General features: G+C 43.6%; 2 protein-coding genes across 5 annotated transcripts; both read left to right on the forward strand.

Moving 5' to 3' along the window:
* The first annotated feature begins 240 nt into the window (after positions 1–240).
* On the forward strand, positions 241–7,079 carry THG1L (tRNA-histidine guanylyltransferase 1 like). 4 transcript variants are annotated; one of them, XM_068980631.1, is made up of 6 exons: positions 241–431; positions 1,247–1,423; positions 2,344–2,513; positions 3,320–3,408; positions 4,592–4,699; positions 5,732–7,079. In XM_068980631.1, the coding sequence occupies exons 1-6, from the start codon at positions 241–243 to the stop codon at positions 5,891–5,893; spliced, it is 897 nt and encodes a 298-aa protein (XP_068836732.1). In that variant the 3' UTR covers positions 5,894–7,079. The 4 variants fall into 4 exon arrangements, with proteins under 4 accessions (XP_068836732.1, XP_068836733.1, XP_068836735.1 ...); XM_068980632.1 differs by having other exon boundaries at positions 273–451; XM_068980634.1 differs by lacking the exon at positions 241–431 and having other exon boundaries at positions 1,275–1,431; positions 2,420–2,513.
* A 3,060-nt stretch (positions 7,080–10,139) lies between these two features.
* LSM11 (LSM11, U7 small nuclear RNA associated) lies at positions 10,140–17,941 on the forward strand. Its single transcript, XM_068979426.1, has 4 exons — positions 10,140–10,584; positions 14,894–15,033; positions 16,985–17,068; positions 17,531–17,941. The coding sequence occupies exons 1-4, from the start codon at positions 10,140–10,142 to the stop codon at positions 17,939–17,941; spliced, it is 1,080 nt and encodes a 359-aa protein (XP_068835527.1).
* Positions 17,942–18,579: the final 638 nt, after the last annotated feature.

Below are 18,579 nucleotides of genomic sequence, written 5' to 3' on the forward strand. Positions count from 1 at the left end.
CCAGAAATGAATTTTTTTAATTTCGTGAGAATGACTTGTTGCAGACCGAGAGGACATATCGCAGCTATCAAGAATAGTGCTAAGGGAAGACTCGAACCCTCCTTCCAGGCCCGGAAGTCCATTACGAACTACAAGGAGAGGCAAGCGAGATGCTGGCCTCCACTACGGCTAGAGCGACCACGAAAAGACACAGGAACTTCCGGGGCGGAGCTCGCTGTTCCTTTCCCTACCTTGGGGGAAATGTGGGTTGCTGGCACATTCAAAGTTCGCGATTGCTTGGCTGCTACTTCCGTCACTCTGAGACGGTGCTTGAAATTGGGAGCGACCATGGCAAAGAGCAAATTCGAGTACGTGCGGGACTTCGAGGCTGACGACACATGCCTGCCCCACTGCTGGGTGGTGGTACGGCTGGACGGCAGGAATTTCCATCGGTGAGCGACCTCGGCCCGGGGTGCGTGCTTCGCAGGCGTTTCCGGTGAACGCGGCCCCTCCGTAGCAGCCCGCAGCTCGTGGTTACCGTGGTAACGCGGCAGCCAATGACTGCGCGGCTTTAAGCATCACACTATGTGCTGGCTACAACTGGCTTGAACGCGAGTAGTCTGGATAGTTAAAAATGAGACAGGGTGCTCACCTGGTGAGGAGCTGGCCTGAGGTGTCCATTGGCAAGGCTTTGGTGGAAGAAGTCACGCTTGGGCGCATTATTTCAGCTCTTCAACCGATGGCCAAACTGGTTGTTAGGTATCTTTGAGGGCTTGCTGTGGACAGCGCTATACAGAGCATATTCTTGTTTCATTATAAGTAACGGCACATGGACTGGATTCAGGAGGGAAAAAGTCAGAAAAAACAGAGTAATAGAAAGATGGGAATTTCTTTAAAAATGCTACTTAGGTAATGATTACTGTAGTTAAAATTTATTGAGCAGTCCAAGGAGCCAGGCATAGTTATGTTTGTTACCTCCTTCTAACCTGCAGGACAATCCTATGAAGTAAATTTATCCCTATTTCACAGAAAAGGGAATGGAAGATTAGTATATATGTCCCTTTTTCTCAGTTTGTCAGAGCTAACAAAACAAAACAAAACAAAACTGGAGTTCTTAACGAAATGGATTGGGTTGTGGCTCCTGGAATGTTTGAACTCAGAGCCCTATTACGGTGTCTTCCTTTATGAACAGCCTGTTTAATCTGTGTATTAATGACAAGGTCTCTTGCAGCCATGCCCTTTTCCCTTTTCTTTTTCCCATTTGAAGGTTTGCTGAGAAACACAGCTTTATAAAACCTAATGACAGCCGTGCTCTTCATCTAATGACCAAATGTGCCCAAACTGTAATGAACGAATTGGAGGATATTGTGATTGCATATGGACAGAGTGATGAGTACAGCTTTGTGTTCAAGCGAAAAAGCAATTGGTTTAAAAGAAGAGCCAGGTAATTCTGTGGCCTAGCTCCTTCAGAAAATTTCCTACCAGCATCTGGCTTCTGCTTGGGCTTCCCTGGTGACTCAGCTGGTAAAGAATCTGCCTGCAATGTGTGAGACCTGGGTTTGATACCTGGGTTGGAAAAATCTCCTGGAGAAAGGAAAGGCTGCTGCTGCTGCTGCTGCCGCTGCGTCGCTTCAGTCGTGTCCGACTCCAGTATTCTGGCCTGGAGAATTCCTTGGACTATATAGTCCATGAGGTCACAGGACTGAGTGACTTTCACTATCTTAATCATAAACTTGCAGACTGTAGTATTTGCAACTGCAGAATGTGTGTATGTGTGTGTATGTCTATATATGTATATATACACACTCACACACACTGATACACTGATAATATGTATAGAAGTTGACTGTTGTACTTACATGTTATTCAGGCATTCTGTATGCTTCTTCCATTTCATATCACCTTAGCTTATAAACTGAACATTAAAACTAGAAACAGAAACTAAACATTTAAGTAAGGAGGATCTCAGTACAAATTAAGACAAATCTCATATTTAATTTAGCAGTATGTTGAAACTTTCACAGAAAACAGGTCATGTAATGAATTGGTGTGTTTTTAAAACAGTGGTGTCCCTCCTCCCAAGACTTGAAGAAAATCCTCTTGAACCATCAATTCACATCACATCCTATAGAAAAACATTTAATAATAGTAAACTACTTTATAGGACTAGAAAGAGAGGCAGGCTGCATTTTAAATATATAACTGAAATATTAAAATAGTTTTTCTTGACTCAGTTTATTTTATCTCTTGGCTCTCCGGACAGTTTGTGTTATCACTGTGTTGCACCCACAGACCCTGTCATGGCGTTGAATTAATATCATGTATTTTCCTTTTTCTTGCTCCACCCAACCTGCCTTCTGCAAGTAAGTTTATGACTCACGTGGTTTCCCAGTTCGCCTCCAGCTATGTGTTTTATTGGCGGGATTACTTTGAGGACCAGCCCCTTCTGTATCCCCCGGGCTTTGATGGAAGAGTCGTGGTGTATCCTAGCAACCAGACTCTAAAGGACTATCTCAGCTGGCGGCAAGCAGATTGTAAGTGAAACCAAATAAACAGATGTATTGATAGTTACATCACTAATTCGTTATATTAGAGGTGATGCTCTGAAATAGTTTTGGCTCATGTGTATTTTGTTTGGAATGCAGTATTTCAGGTTTTTAAAATTAGTTGAAAATACTTGAAATATTGGGTATTTTTATGTAAATATCCCTTATTTTTAGCTTTTTTTTTTTTAATCAGAAGATCTGGCAATACCACATCTGTATTTCCACTTAGTATTGGTCAGACCCTGTATAGTGACTTCTGCCTTTATACACACACACGCACACGCACACACACACACATGCATACACATGTGCATGTACACAGGAGCCAGTGTGCCTCAGCCTCTACTTCTCTGTTGTTCCTCTGGGGTCACCTACTCTGCTTTCCACACTTAGGTTCATGCTGGCTTTAGTGGGTATTTGAGTTGTGACCCTCCGTTACATGATGAAATATTTGTGAGACTTTTACTCATTTAATGTATCTTGATTTTTCCAGAAGAATTGGAAAAGAGGTGGGAATAATAACAAATCAAATTATTTGATTAATGTACAAGTTAGCTTAATGTACAAGTTAACAGACTTGTGTGAAGCACAGCTGAAATGACAGAATAAAACTGTTAGAAAATTTTTCTGCTTCCTTGTATGTTCCCTGTGTGTGACTTTTGGCAGGTAACTAAATGTTTCTGAGGTTTCTCTACTTTAAAGAGGAGAGAAATTGGGCTCCATTACTCTTTGAAGGGTGAATATTAAAAAAAGATTCTACATCCCTACACAGTGTCACTCTGTTTTCCTTACAGGTCACATCAATAATCTTTATAATACAGTGTTCTGGGCACTTGTACAGCAGTCTGGCTTAACACCATTACAAGCCCAAGAGAGATTACAGGTATGTAGATCTTACTGCATTAAGACTTCAGGGGGCCAGTTTATGATCTCTCGTGACATTTTGCCTTCTTTTTAAGCTCTTAAGTTTTTACAGCTTTGTTTTGAAAAGTTACAGAGACCACACTAGTAGCAGCTCTGCTGCTTGCTTGCTTTGCGACTGTTGGGGAATTGTAACCACTCCCTGGGCCTCAGTGTCCTCTGCTGGAAAATGGAATTAATGGCTCTACACTCCCACATGGTAATGCTCGGCTGGAGCTGCATATCGGCTGCCCTCTATACAGGGCATAGGCTCGTCTTTTCTGTCAGCCCCACCTGGCTGCTTCATCATTGTCATTCCCTGCTGGGGACCTGGAGTTTGGGATTAGGACTCTTGTATATCGTTAAGACCTCAGACTCTGGGGAGTCAAATAATTGTACTCAGATGTTTTTGTTTAATTTTACCTCTCTGCCTTAGTTTGTATAGGTAAAATGTGGAAAATAATAGTTCCTACCTTACAGGTTTATAGTGAGAATTTTAAGTGGCATGATGCATGTAAAAGGCACGTAGACTAGTACAAAGCACACTATAAGTAACTAATAAATACTTTTATTATTAGATGCTACTTGCAGGTAAACTGTGAAATGAGATGTGTTGTAATAACTCCTAATACAATGCCTGGTACATTATAATGACTCAGTAAATGGTTGTCATTATTAACAACAGTGATAAAGATGGGTAGCAATAATAGGAAGACTGGTAGATGTAGCCAGAGTTTGGAAGCGCTGAATTTAGAGTTTGATTCTTATTCTTAAGTATAAGAGCACCGTTGGCCTTGGAAAATTTATATAATCTTTCTAAGCTTCTGAGCTCTCATCCTAAAATGGAGATGGTTATGAGGGTCAAATAAAATATGCAAGCTACCCAGTACAGAATCAGTACTCTTACCTATTAGTGCCTCTCACTCCATCACACAACAGTGATTGGTGAAGCCAGTTACTTGCTACAGAAGAGAACTTTATGGATTTTTGTATTTAAATAAGATTTGAACTGCTCTTAAAACTCGTTAATACCTATGTGATGTTTGCTGAATTGCTTCCACTTCTTGATTTGTTGCTAGAAGTTTAGAGAGAGAGTGGAATGGATAGGTGGGGCTAGGGAGAGAAGAGACCTACAAAGCTTTTTATATTTGTTTTTATTTCTTCAGGGAACTCTTGCAGCAGACAAGAATGAGATTTTATTTTCTGAATTCAACATCAACTACAATAATGAGCCACTGATGTATAGGAAGGGGACTGTGTTGATATGGCAGAAGGTAATGCTGTTATGTCTAAGGGAAAACAAAGGTCAGAAAGAAAGCCTGTGCCCAACCCACGCTTTGTCTTGCCTGCTGCCTGCGTGCTGATGTAACTCCAGTCATTAGCACAGATTAGACCCTTTTCAAAACGAGATGCTACAGATTATTATTATGGATGCTTGCTTTGTCAGTTCATCAGTCAAGTTTGTGATCTGGACTTCTCCTTTCTATAAGTAGAATTGCAGAATTTTAGAATTTTTTGTGTGTGTGTCATAAGTTCTCCCCAAATCAAATCAAACCCCTTTAACAGGTATAGTGCCGATAAGAGAATTTTTGCATCCAAAGAACATTTAAAAAAATCCCACACTGGACCATTAAATGGCCCACACATCCCATGAGAACTATAATTTGAAGAACTGATGTTGTATGCGAAGGTTCTGTCCCTTACAGAATGTTCGAGAGATTCTCTAGACAGTCATAGTTAACTTAATATTCTGTCTCCTTTCATCTAAATCCTTAATTCTACCAATATTTTCTCTCTGATCCAGCTCCTGGGCATAATGATGTCTCTAAATTTATTTCCTTCTGTCTAAAGTATTTTTTTCTGAATTGAATGTTTTTAAGTATTAAGGGAGTAAGTATCCTAAGAGCTCAGGATCTCACTGGCAACTTCAGCTCTTTTATTAGTATTTTTAAAGTATTTGTTCTTTGGACCCGCAGGTGGAAAAGCAGAAATATCTTTAATTCTATGGTTATTGCTAACAAGGAACAAAGAGTCCCTTCTGAGTTCCTAAGATCTCCTCTCAGAATAGAGCAGCATAACTGTTTAAAAAGTGTTTTTAGTTGTAAAGAAATTCCGGTATGGTAAGATATGTATCTGTCTGAAAATATATATTTGTCAGAGGTACTGGGTTGGCTAAAAGTTTATTTGGGTTTTTTGAAAAACCCAAATGGATATTTTGCCCAACCAAATATATAGCCCACTTCTCCGTCTTCTGTCCCAAAACCACTCTCTAGTTAACAATGTCATTATTTTAACTTTACCTATAGGTGGAGGAAATCACAACAAAAGAAGTTAAGCTGCCAGCAGAAATGGAAGGAAAAAAGATGGCGGTGACCCGGACCAGGACTATGGCGGTGCCCTTACACTGCAATATCATTGGGGATGCTTTCTGGAAGGAACATCCAGAGATCCTGGATGAAGACAGCTGACCCTTTGCTTTTCAGTCCTGGTGTGCTTAACCATCTTGGCCCCCAAGTCTCCTGGCCTTTGGTGGCCCTAGCATCTGTGCCCCACAGAAGTGTCCCAGGAGTGGCATGACTCTGGTTTGGAGGGGAGCAGAGAGAAAAGGGGTGGATGTGGGTGGTGTATCTTGTTCTGCTTTAAGTGGAACACCTATTTTGCAGTGTTCAAACGTGGTTCCTTCGGTAGAAGTACATTTAAAAAAAAATTTGTGGTACTCTTTTTATAAAGCAAGAACTATGTTATGCCTTGTAGATGAATCATTTTTAGACTGTGGCATGGGTCTTACAAAAACCTGTCAAGCTTTTTTCACCTCTGCTAGAAGATGAGTCCAAACTTTACTGTCGCCTGCTCTCTCTTTACCACAGAATCCAGTGACCTTGGTAACCTCACCTTTCCCACCCATCTAATTGCATTCATCTTTGGCAGACCTGAACTAGTATAGGTTGATGCCTGTGCCTCTGAATGCAGGAATTCCAGGGCAAACTCAGGGCTTTGTGCCATTATCCAAGTTGGCAACCTGGGCTGAACTAACGAGTTGTAGCTTGGGTGTCCTTGCATAAATATTGTGTGGACTGATTTTGTGGAGTTGTCAGCATGACCCTCCTCATCTCACCAGGGGCAGTGATCACAAGGCTGCTTACTCTTTCTCAGGAGAAACAGAAGTTACATGTCTATATGGGAGAAGGAAAATGTGAGATTGAATGAGCCGGGAGGAAGATACTCTCTGTCATCCTGGCACTTCAGTTTTGAAAGTCACCTTCCTGTTGGACTTCCTGAGAAAGATTCTCAGGTAGCCTCTGTATACTAAAACAGTGACGATGGACTTGGAGAGTAGCGGGGCCAACACTCATCTTTGGGTCACAGGTAGTAGAGGAGCCCTAGTGGTTCTACCTGCTGATGTGGAGTTGGGCAAGGAGCCATAGGAACTGCATGTTGCTCGTGGCCTCCGAAGTGAGCAGGCAGTGGGGGTAGGTGCTTGAGAACTCACATTTCCTTTTATGTTCATATTTTAAAGGAAAAAGATTAATTTGGCTCTATAAAGAATTAATTAAAAGCCCACATCACAGTGCCTGGTCTTACACTGTAGAATTTACAGCCAAGAAAATGTATTTTTGAAAGAGCGATGGCTGGTCTCATCTCACTAATTGACACCCCATCTGTTGATGCCTTTTTTTCCCTCCCTGTTCTCACTCCACGGGAATAGGAGACATGGCTTACAGTTGGTAATTGATAAAATTTCTTTGAGAAGAAAAAAAATAAAAGGTTTCAACTCCCTTGGCCTAATTTTTCTTTTTTTTCATACCAATGCAGTATATGAGTCCAACTTGCATGTGTGAACATCCTTACATAAGCCAGGCTCACATCCCTTCATCACAGTGGTGGTTCACAGTCTACTGGATACAAAAATTTACTTGAAATGCTCTTTTAAAATGCCAGTTCCAAGCTCTCTCCTCATGAAGAGTTTGGGATTCAAAGACTTTTGATGGGTGTGGTCAGTATACCACGCTTTGGGTAACTAGTCCATACCAAACCCTAGACTTGTACATCTAGTTACACTGATAGGCCAAGTAAGGCAGTAAGAATGTAGCTCTTGATTGGCAAACATAATGGTAAACAAATTAGAGCATTCTATATCAAAACAAGTATAGATAAGTAGGTGTTTGTACAAATTTTTAAGACAGCCACCCAAGAAAGTTTTGTGTTTCCTGTGGTGGTTCTGTGATATGACAAAGGTATCACTTGATTTTGTTATAAGATAGGAGGACATGTGCTTGCTGGTTGAATTGCCAGCAGTTTGCAGGAGTGAGGTTTGTCTTGGGGAGGGTGGTTTTGAGCAAATGAATATCCTGGGTTTAATATTTATGCTGTAATCATACCTATTGAGTTAAGTAATGCGTCAAGAAGCAGTGTTGGATGGGATTTCCCTGGCTGTCCAGTGGTTAAGACTCTGGGTTCCCAGTGCAGAGGGCATGTGTTTGATCTTGCATGCCACATGGGCTCCCCCCTCCCCTGCCCCAAGTACTGTTGGCTGCTTTGTCATCTTTATTTTGCAGTATGTCTTTATTCTAAAGTATACTTCACAGTTGTATATTAATTTTCATCCTCTCTTAAGAGACTAGTATTTTCTTGGGCTTCCTTTCCAAAGCTTAAGGAAACTTCAAAATATACACAGAAGCCACTAGTATAGAATTAATGCCAGTGGATTGCAGTTTGGGAGAGTGGTGACAGGAGTGATTCGTGTGATGTCTAGGTGACTGGAAACATCTTGGTTCTACTGGTTGAGGGGGTAGTATCTGGGCCTTTGATGTAGACTACACTATTGTTTTAACATTGAGAAACAAAAAAGTTTCTGCTAAACAGAGGCTCTAAAGTACAGCCAGGTTTTATAAATATGCCATCCCAGTTGTGGGATCTTCCTTTCCTCCAGGTGCTTAGTAATACTTAGAAGATGAATGATGGTGAATTTTCTTTAATACTAGCATCTGTCTGGTGTGTGTGTAAATTTCTTTTTGCCTAGGTATAAGAAATGCAGTACTAGGGTCCACTCATAATCCTTCACTTTCATTGTACACTTAATGTTAACATTAGTAGAGCATTTATTACGCCCCATATGCATATCTTTGGTTCTTCAGACAGTTCCTTGAAACAGTTTCTAGCAAAGAGTCAGACAGGACTGAGCGACTGAACTGAACTGATAGTATCTCAAAAGAGAATGGAAAGCTCAGAGAAGCTAAATAGTTGGAGCCCAGGCATCTAAACTCCAGTGATGCTCAGCATAAGAGCAAACTGGGACATTCCTTGCCCTCTTCCTGGGCTTCCCTGATAGTTCAGTCACTCAGTCGTGTCCGACTCTTTGCGGCCCCATGAATCACAGCATGCCAGGCCTCCCTGTCCATCACCATCTCCCGGAGTTCACTCAGACTCACATCCATCGAGTCAGTGATGCCATCCAGCCATTTCATCCTCTGTAGTCCCCTTCTGCCCCCAATCCCTCCCAGTAACAAGGTCTTTTCCAATGTGTCAACTCTTCGCATGAGGTGGCCAAAGTACTGGAGCTTCAGCTTTAGCATCATTCCTTCCAAAGAAATCCCAGGGTTGATCTCCTTGCAGTCCAAGGGACTCTCAAGAGTCTTCTCCAACACCACAATTCAAAAGCATCAATTCTTCCGCGCTCAGCCTTCTTCACAGTCCAACTCTCACATCCATACATGACCACAGGAAAAACCATAGCCTTGACTAGACGGACCTTAGTCGGCAAAGTAATGTCTCTGCTTCTGAATATGCTATCTAGGTTGGTCATAACTTTCCTTCCACGGAGTAAGCGTCTTTTAATTTCATGGTTGCAATCACCATCTGCAGTGATTTTGGAGCCCCCCAAAATAAAGTCTGACACTGTTTCCACTGTTTCCCCATCTATTTGCCATGAAGTGATGGGACCGGATGCCATGATCTTCGTTTTCTGAATGTTGAGCTTTAAACCAACTTTTTCCCTCTCCTCTTTCACTTTCATCAAGGGGCTTTTTTTTTTTTTAGCTCCTTTTCACTTTCTGCCAGTTGGTAAAGAATCCGCCTACAATGCAGGATACCCCCGTTGGATTCCTGGGTTGGGGAGATGCGCTGGAGAAGGGATAGGCTACCCACCCCAGTATTCTCGGGTTTCCCTTGTAGCTCAGCTGATAAAAAATCTGCCCACAATGCAGGAGACCTGGGTTCGATCCCTGGGTTGGGAAGATCCCCTGGAGAAGGGAAAGGCAACCTACTCCAGTTTATGGGGTCGCAAAGAGTCGGACGCGACGCAGCGACTTTCACTTTCACTTTGCCCTCTTGCCGTTGCTTCCCGCCAGCTCAAGCTACTAGTAGACCACAATTCCAGAGAACCGAGAAACACCTGGGGAGCTTGTCAAGCTGACGGGCCCGGGCTCCATCCCCAGGGAATCTGGACTATCAGCAAACACCGAAAGTGATAATAATATTGATGGGAAAACGCTGCGTTAACGCAAATGAACCTCTTCCCCCCAAACGCTGATGCGCTCCGAGCCGCGGGCGAGTAGCTGCCGCACACCACACCGCGGGCGGAGCAGAGCGCAGGCAGACGCTGCCCCCTGGCGGCCGCCCGGGCGCAGTGAGACCCTGCGCCGCGGCTGCGCGGTGACGCCCTCTGGCGGCCCCGCTCCTTCTTCCCATCGGCCTCGGCTTGCGGGCCTTTCAAACATGGAGGAGCGGGAGCGGGGGGCGAGGTCGGCTCGCGCCGGGAGCCCCGCGCGCCCGCCCAGCCCGCGGCTGGATGTCAGCTCTGACAGCTTCGACCCGCTGCTGGCCCTGTATGCGCCCCACCCGCCTCCCATTCCCTACCCCAACGCGCCCTGCTTCAACAACGTGGCCGAATACGAGAGCTTCCTCAGGACCGGGTTACGGAGCGGCGGGCGCGGACGGGCGCGGGGCGCGGCCGCTGGCTCAGGGGGCCCCGCTGCGGCCTCCGCGCCCTCGGGCAGGACCCGCCGCCGCCCGGACGCCCCCGCCCCGGACCCCGAGCGCATCCAGCGCCTCCGCCGCCTCATGGTGACCAAAGAGGAAGGGGACGAGGCCGCCGAGGCGCGGCGGCGGGGTCCGGGTCGGAGCAGGAAGGCGCCGCGCAACGTGCTCACGAGAATGCCCTGTGAGTCCCGCGGGCGGGCGGGGGCCGGCCGGCTGGCCGGAAGGCGGCGGCCCTGCAGGCGTGTCCCTGGTGACAGCCGCTTGGCGCGGACCTGTGTGTGTATCAGGGGGAGGGTCTTGGTGAAGGCTGAAGAGATAACCGGCGACCGAGGGGAGGGTCAGCTTGAGGAATTCAGGGTCTGTATGGGCAGTGAGGGAAGAGTGGCAAGGCTCTAGAGGGGATAAGTAGCCATGGGTAGGGTCTGCTTGGATAACATGCGTAAAGGTCTTGGGGGCCACAGAAGTGATCACAGAGGTGACGAGGAACCTGCTGAAATCGATCTGCAGGAGTGATTGCGGGGTGGGGGGTGGCCGCGGGATTCTGGAGAGGTGGTGAGCCTGGAAATGGGACATCATGGGGAGGGTTTGCAGAGGTGATGAAGTCTTGGGGCCACGCATGGTGAGAGCAGAGAGGGCACAGCCAATATTAGGGGAGGGAGAGTGGTTTGGTCAGTGAGATTTGTGGGTGAGGAACGCAGTATGAGGAAATTGTTCAGATAGCACAGGGGACATAATCTCATGACCTCTGCACATTAAGTGACAGCTCGTTCTCAGTGCTGTAAGCAGAAAGGGCTGCAGGGTCTTGACATACATATGTTCACTGGAACGCAGCAGGCACAGAAGGCCACTAAAGGGCAGACCCTTTTACAGCCTCTCTGCCGGGCTGAGTGCAGGGACTCTTGTCTGTCAGGCTCCTATTACCATATGCACAGGTTATTTTGAGTTCTGAAGGTGTAAATGGCACGAGGGGATTTCTTGCAGCCTCCTAATAAGTTCCTTAGAGTAAAGCTGTAAATAGCAGAGATTGCTAACGGGTGAGTTAGGTCTTGTATAAATGGAATAGAAACAGCCCAGGGTCATGTCTTTGTCATCTGGCAAACAGTTCTGACATCTGCCCCATGAACACAATGACCTACTTAGCCATTCAGAGCATCTGTATTCTGATAACTAGATTGTGGCATTATTAAATCACTGCCTTTGGAATGGAGCATTTTGCTAAGTAAAGGAATATTTTGTTTCTTTCCTAGAAGTGTGTTAAGAGAGCAACATCCTAAAAAGCTGAGTGCTGTTAGGGGTGCCTTTGTGATTACAGTGCCAAAGCATCCCTGCTTAAGCTGGGGTTTACTCCAGTTTGCTTGCCCAGCAGTGACATTATGTATGTGCCTAAATTAAGAGCAGTTTGGGGGAGCTTATTTTGCCCATTGTTTTTGCCACTATCAGATCTTTGAAATGCCCTCCAAGTCTCAGATTGTAACATTTATTTCCGTTTTGCCAACTATTGCTTTGCTGCCAAGATTTTCAAGACAAAAGAAGTATTTCTATGTGGTGAGTGGTTTTGGCTTTACTGGTGGAGCATTTCGCCATATTGTTAGGATGAAAGAGTGTGAAAGCCAGCTTTATCAACTTTCCATAATTAAATGTATGCCTGGAATCAAAGTCTCAAAGTGTGCTGTAGGCACTGAAAATTTTAATCCTACCGCTGGAAACAGTTGGGTGTACATGGTAGAGATGAGTAGATATCACAAAAAATTGATGACCTTCAGGAAGCAAAAAAAAGTATAGAAGCAGGGATGAAGATTAGGTTTTTTCCAAAAAAGAATTCATATAGAAATCAGCTTTAGGTCTTGAGGTTAAGGAAGGGCATGCTTGACGATAACAGTAATTATTTAAAAATAAGGCTGTTGAGCATGTAATATATGCTAAATAAGCATGTAATATATGCTATATTACATATAGCAAAATTAACTCCTCAGGTGAGTAAAAAGGTTAAGGAGTTCCCCGGTGATCTAGTGGTTAAGATGCTGCACTTCCAACGCCAGGGATGCAGGTTCAAACCCTGATCAGGGAACTAAGATCCCACATGCTGTGTGGCAAAAAAAAGAAAATAACGTGTAAAGTTAAACTTACCATAGGGCCTGGCCCATACTGAGGGCTCAGTAATTGGTGATAATATTGGTGACAGTGATGCTGCTGCTGTTGTTGATGTGAAGGAGGGAAGCTTGGAGACTCTTGAAGTGAACCAATAGTATGATGAGGCTCTGGACTTTATTGTTGGTTGTGGAAACAGAAAAGAAAGGTCAGGTCTTAGTTATTGAGAATCTCTTTTCTGGACTTAGTATTGGCTATAAGAAGGGAAAAATAAAAGAGTGGAGTTTAAAATGACCTGGATTTGGAAGGCTGTGGCCCAAGGGTAACGGCAGTGGAGAGAGGGATTTGGAAGAATAACTTCTTCAAAGATAAGGCATAGCTACAGTTTTAGAAGCCTGGCTCATATCCATTTGGAGTTTGTCACAAATACTGCTCAGAAGAGATTCAGAATGTGCCTTGTGATTCTGAATGTGGAACTTTTTTTCTCTTGGGATTTTGCTCTGCTAGATGGTGCCAGTGTTGTATTTTTGATCACATGAGAGAAATATTCCCTGGAATTATACCTTGTTAAATCTTTGGAAGAAAAATAAATCAAAATAAAGGTACAGATATGAAGGCTGAAAACCTGAGTTTACCATTTGCTTAATTAGAATAAGAGATTTTTGTTAAGGTACATGCTTGTCCTTTCTCCCTGATTTGGGGATGTGAGGGGAGTAATGCCCCTGTTTTCTTCTAAGTTAGAAAAAGAGTGGCCTTTCCAGCCTTTGTGGAACATGTGTATGGTGGGAAAGAGGAGTGAATGTGGAAGGCAAGTAGAGGAATCTAGGCATTGTGACCAGTTTCTAAGAAATTTAATTATTGGAACTTATTCATTACATGAAACTAGAAGTTACCTAGTCTAACCTCACCTTATGAATGGGGAAACTTGGACTTGTGGAGAAAAAGTTGCTCCCCAAATTCACATAACTAGTTATAATGACCTAAATGTTGTTTACAGTGCTTGATTTGACGCCATCTGTAACACATATCCAGGTATGTGTATGTACACATACCTTAGTGTGTCAGAGGTTCAGAGAAGTTTAATATGGCTAGAGGAGGGATGGATGGTGAAGGTCAGGCCAAGGGTCTCATGTTCCTTTCCAAGGCCACTGTTTCTGACACTCTGCCTTCTTGCTGAATCTTCAATCTGACAAGCTCCTATTTCTCATCTACAAAGTCGCTTAATCCAAGAGTATCTTCTTTTATTAACTTACCCCTGCCATCATGTATAAGCCAGTCCGTGAGTGGGGTAAGGAGGTTAAGAGTAACCACCTTAGGTGTCCGAATTGAAGTGCAAGACACTTGTTCTCTTTTATGCATATACTAAAAATAAGACAGAGTTATTGTTGTTTGTCTACTATCAATGACAATAACTTACAAAGAACTGTGCCATTCAGACTTCAGGGGAAGAGTGAGATTGTGTAAATGTGAGTGTGTGTGTGTGTGTGTGTGTGTGTGTGTGTATGCATGCATGTGCAGTTTTCTTTAGGGAGGTTTTATGTAGTACAGTCACTGTACTGTGATGGCTAAATTAACATGAAATAATAAAAATAAAACTCAGCCTTGCTTTCAAGCTCTGAAAAAAAAAATCCATCATAATAAAGGCTGCAGTTTTTAGTCCCAACATTCTTCACATGAATTGTCATACTTCTCTTTTCATATGATGCTTATCAGCAATTTCATAGGAGTCAGATACTCAGCAGGTGCCTTTACGTCAGTGAGGCCTGAAATACAACCAGGCCTCTTCTTCCTCATGTGAAGATAATGTTCACTGAAACACTAGTGGCCTAAGAGCACGGGCTTCTGCGTGATATAGCTTAGACCAAGAGGGCCAAAAAGCCATTCTCTCTTAGACGATTACATGTGTTTTAGGGCAGATGAGTCACACGGTTCATTTCCTTTAAACCTGTGACCCAAGTTCTTGGTTCTTTGGAAGGCTCAAGCTGGATATGCAGTTCGTAAGATTTATCCTGAAAAAGGTTGTTATACAAGGCAGAGAACTGAGAAGAACCTGGCTGCTGATGTGCACATTTAGTATCGTGTTTTTTTTGCCCCCAAAAGTTTTTAAGTGATGCTTCCTCTTAGAATCAGAGGCGTCATAGAAATAGCATATGGAGGTAGTGAAACCTTTGGATGGTGGCCACGCAGGGGGTTTACCCATGTTCTGGGGAGTCTTGTCTCATTTCAGTGTGCATTGCCTGCACTTGGCATGCTGCCCACTGGGCATTCCTGCTCCTGTGGTGTGGTTGCCAGTGCCGTACCATGTAGCCTTGCATTGCTGGAGGTGGTTGGGTGGTCTTGGTTGTAACTTCTGGGAATGAGAGCAGGTATTCATTCTGTGCTGATGGTTCTTCTTGTTCCAGTGCACGAAGGCAGCCCTCTGGGTGAACTCCATCGCTGTATCCGGGAGGGGGTGAAGGTGAATGTTCACATCCGCACTTTCAAGGGACTTCGGGGCGTCTGTACAGGCTTCCTCGTTGCATTTGACAAGTTCTGGAATATGGTAATTAAGCCTTCCGCAAGGAACTGGAGCTCCTCCTAAGGATTAAATCTTTTATATATCTCAAGGACTTTATTCTGCAAAACCTCCAGAATAACTTCCAGGAAGCCCTAGAATCTTTGAATTCTCTTAGACAACAAGAGAAAAGTTCTTTTTATTGTTTTCCCAAAGGCAGTGGCTTTCACCTGGGATGATTTTACCTATGCCTCCTTCCCAGGGACATTTGGCAATGTCATTTTTTGATTGTCACGACTGTAGGACAGAGTACCACTGGCATCTAGTGGGTAGAGGCCAGGGCTGCTGCTGCGCACGCTGCAATCCACAGAATACCCTGCCAACAAAGAATTATCTGGTCCAGAATGTTACTAGTGCCAGGGTTGAGAAATCTAGCCTTAAGGAATAATTACTTGTTTCTTCTTTTAGTAATTTTATATTGATTTCTTACTGGTTATTTTTCATTCATTTAAACATATTTATTGACTTCCTACTTTGGCTGGGCACATTGCTAGGTACAGAAATTTCAGGAAGGAACTTAAACTGCAACTTTTGGAAAGAGAGATGAAGATAGAGGGGAAGCAGCCATATTAATAAGCCAGACACTTTGCATGGTGTTTGCTCATGAAGGAGTGTACCATGCGCCCTCAGTCTTCTAGAGGCTTAACTGTCTATTTACTAGACAGACATTTGGAAGAGAAAAAGGACGCAGCACAACTACGATATGAGACAGTTACAGTAGGAGCCACAAGGGCTTTCTAGTGTTTCTTTCCATACGATCTTCCATCGCCAGTTTTTCTTCTCTTTGTGCTGTATCTTCGTCTGTGCATGCCCCTTGATTATAGCAGTAGTTGCTAATACTTATTAAGCACTTGCTATATGCCAGATCCTGTACAAAGGACTTTATATATACTACCTCAGTAAATGAGTTGTAAGTCTGTCACTGTTTTATTTCACAAATGAAGTAACTGAGGCTAGTGGTTTTGGAAGGTTGGTCCCAAATCACACTCTTAGTAAGTGAAAGGGACTGTAACTTTATCTTTTCTGGCTTATGAAACCATGTTTTAAACCGTATGGAGTCATAAAACTTGGATTCAAATCCTAGCCTAACATTTGGTAGCTGTGTAACTCTAGGCAAAGTAATTTCTCTGAGCCTCAGTTTTCTCATTTCTAAAATGTAGGGGGAAAATGTTTTATTATTATTGTAAGTTTACCTTTGAAGGGAGAGATTTAAGAGAATATATTTGACAGTGGTGGCAATAACAATACTGTCAGCTTATGTTTGTAAGATGATTCACACTTTTCAAAGTAATTTCTCATACATGAGCTCATTTGAGCCTAATAGCTGTCCTGTAAGGTTGATCTCTCATCAACAAGAATTCACCGGCATTTCTGTGTATTGCCCTGGCTAGTCTCTTCATTGCTGTCATAAAGCAGAGAGACTGAAAAGGGAAAATCAGCAGTAGTATTCTTAAGGTGTGGTCTGAGGCTGTCCTGCATCCGAATCATGGGGTTTCTGGTTAAAACAGAAAGTTCCTGGGCTTCGTCCCAGACGTACAGAATCAGAATAGCCTTAGATTTATATTTTGCCACATTACTGACAAGAGGATTTTTTGCAGAAACTAATGCCTGTGGTGTTAATGCATCTCTGGTCAGTAATGTGTTAATAAGCTTCCTAGATTATTCATGCCCCCCTGAAATTTAAGAGCCTCTACCCTACATTTGCAGTGGCCCCTTACCATAGGAGAACCCCATCGTATATGGTCGTAACAGCTTGGTGTTCCTATTCATAGGGGACCATGTATTACCATTTGTTCCTGCCCAAGAGCTGAGTCACCTGTTAAGTTTAGTCTGGTATAATTAGATGATATTCTGCCATTTAAATTTTGTCCTGAAAGCTATAAAAATAATATTTTGAATGATACCATATTTTTCCTTCCTTTGGTCTCTTTTTCTCTAGGCACTTACTGATGTGGATGAGACCTACCGAAAACCTGTTCTAGGCAAAGCATATGAACGGGATTCTTCATTGACTCTCACCAGGGTAAGCAGTTTCCCCTGACTTTGAGTACCCAGTGTGCTTTCAAGCTTAGGAATTAAGATCACTGAGCCTAGGGACCAGGATTTCCCAGCAGTAAAGCCTTATTGCTGTCAACCAGGCATGCTTGGACCAAGATCTTCATTAGTCTCTTCTAATGCATCCAGTGAGTAAAAAATGAGTCCGTATTTCTTACTTGCATATTGTTTGAGCAACAAGTTACCTCATCAGGTCTGAATGTCTTTCAGTTTTATACCATAGAAAAAATGGGTACCTTTTCTCTTGACATACTTACTGATTTATCTGAGTTATGGCTAGAAATAGAAAATTTGTTGCTAACGTTTTTAAAATTGCAAAGCAAACAGTCTACAGAGCATGATTAAGGAATCTAGTCTTTCCTTGGTATATCGAAAAAAAGATGTTGAAAACTGAAGAGAAGGCTAATACTTGTCATTGCTTTCCTTGCAGCTCTTTGATCGACTAAAACTGCAAGATTCCTCCAAGAAGGAAACAGATTCTAAGTCTGCAGTTGAAGACTCCACTCTCTCCAGATACTCCCAGACATCCACATGGAAGGTGGCTTCGGTGTGGGGAAGAGGAGACACCGACCGGAGTTCACGCAGGCGTTCCCGCTCCGTCCCTTCTTCCTTGCAGGCGTCTGCAAGGGAGGAGTCCAGGTCAGAGCTGTCAGGGAGGACTACACGGACAGAAGTGTCCAGTGCGGGAGGTACCTTTTCCAGGGCTACCACCCTTTCCAGGGGCCCGTCCCATAAGAAAAAGAGAAAGCCCAAAGTGGATTACCAGCAGGTTTTCACTCGACATATAAATCAGATTTTCATTCGAGGTGAGAACGTCCTGCTGGTTCATCTTGCACAGTGACCGGCTCAACCTCACTTGAGCTTTGGTTTTAGAAATACAATGCATGAATTGCTGCTATGCTTATCCTAGTATCCCAGTGTAACTCTGAGTTGGAGTGATCCCTCTGGTCCAGCATGTGCAGAGCATAGAGCCAGGCTCGGGCCCTCTGGGAGATGAGGTCCTGAAGGGAAAACGGCTTGAGAGGGTGGTGGGTGTTTGCATTAATATCACAGCAAAAGCTGTACAGAGCATGGTCCATGCATCTGATTTGGTATCACGGTCTACTGCATACACTCAAACCAAATATAAGATCTTGAATTGGGGAGCATGGTATGAATTGAATTGACTCCACAGACACTATAGCGTGGTGAAGGAGAAAGCCTCCTCAGGAAGAATGATCTCATTTCTAGAAGCTAGTGCCCTGAGTACTCATGAACTTGTATCTAAGAGTAGCAGTGTAAATTGCCTCGAGCCCTTCATCCGCACCTTGTAACTGACCTTTAAGTTTCACTCTACACCACTCTCTCTTGATCGAGGAATGTACTTTGCTATCTCTTAATATCTGTCAGATATAAGAAAGCTACGCATTTATGTAAGAGTGAAACCTGGGTGGGTAGCATGCTCCAATAAATGCTGTGTCTTCATCCCTCTCCATGTTA

This window comes from Capricornis sumatraensis, chromosome 9 (assembly GCF_032405125.1).
Source record: "Capricornis sumatraensis isolate serow.1 chromosome 9, serow.2, whole genome shotgun sequence".
Lineage (NCBI taxonomy): Eukaryota > Metazoa > Chordata > Mammalia > Artiodactyla > Bovidae > Capricornis > Capricornis sumatraensis.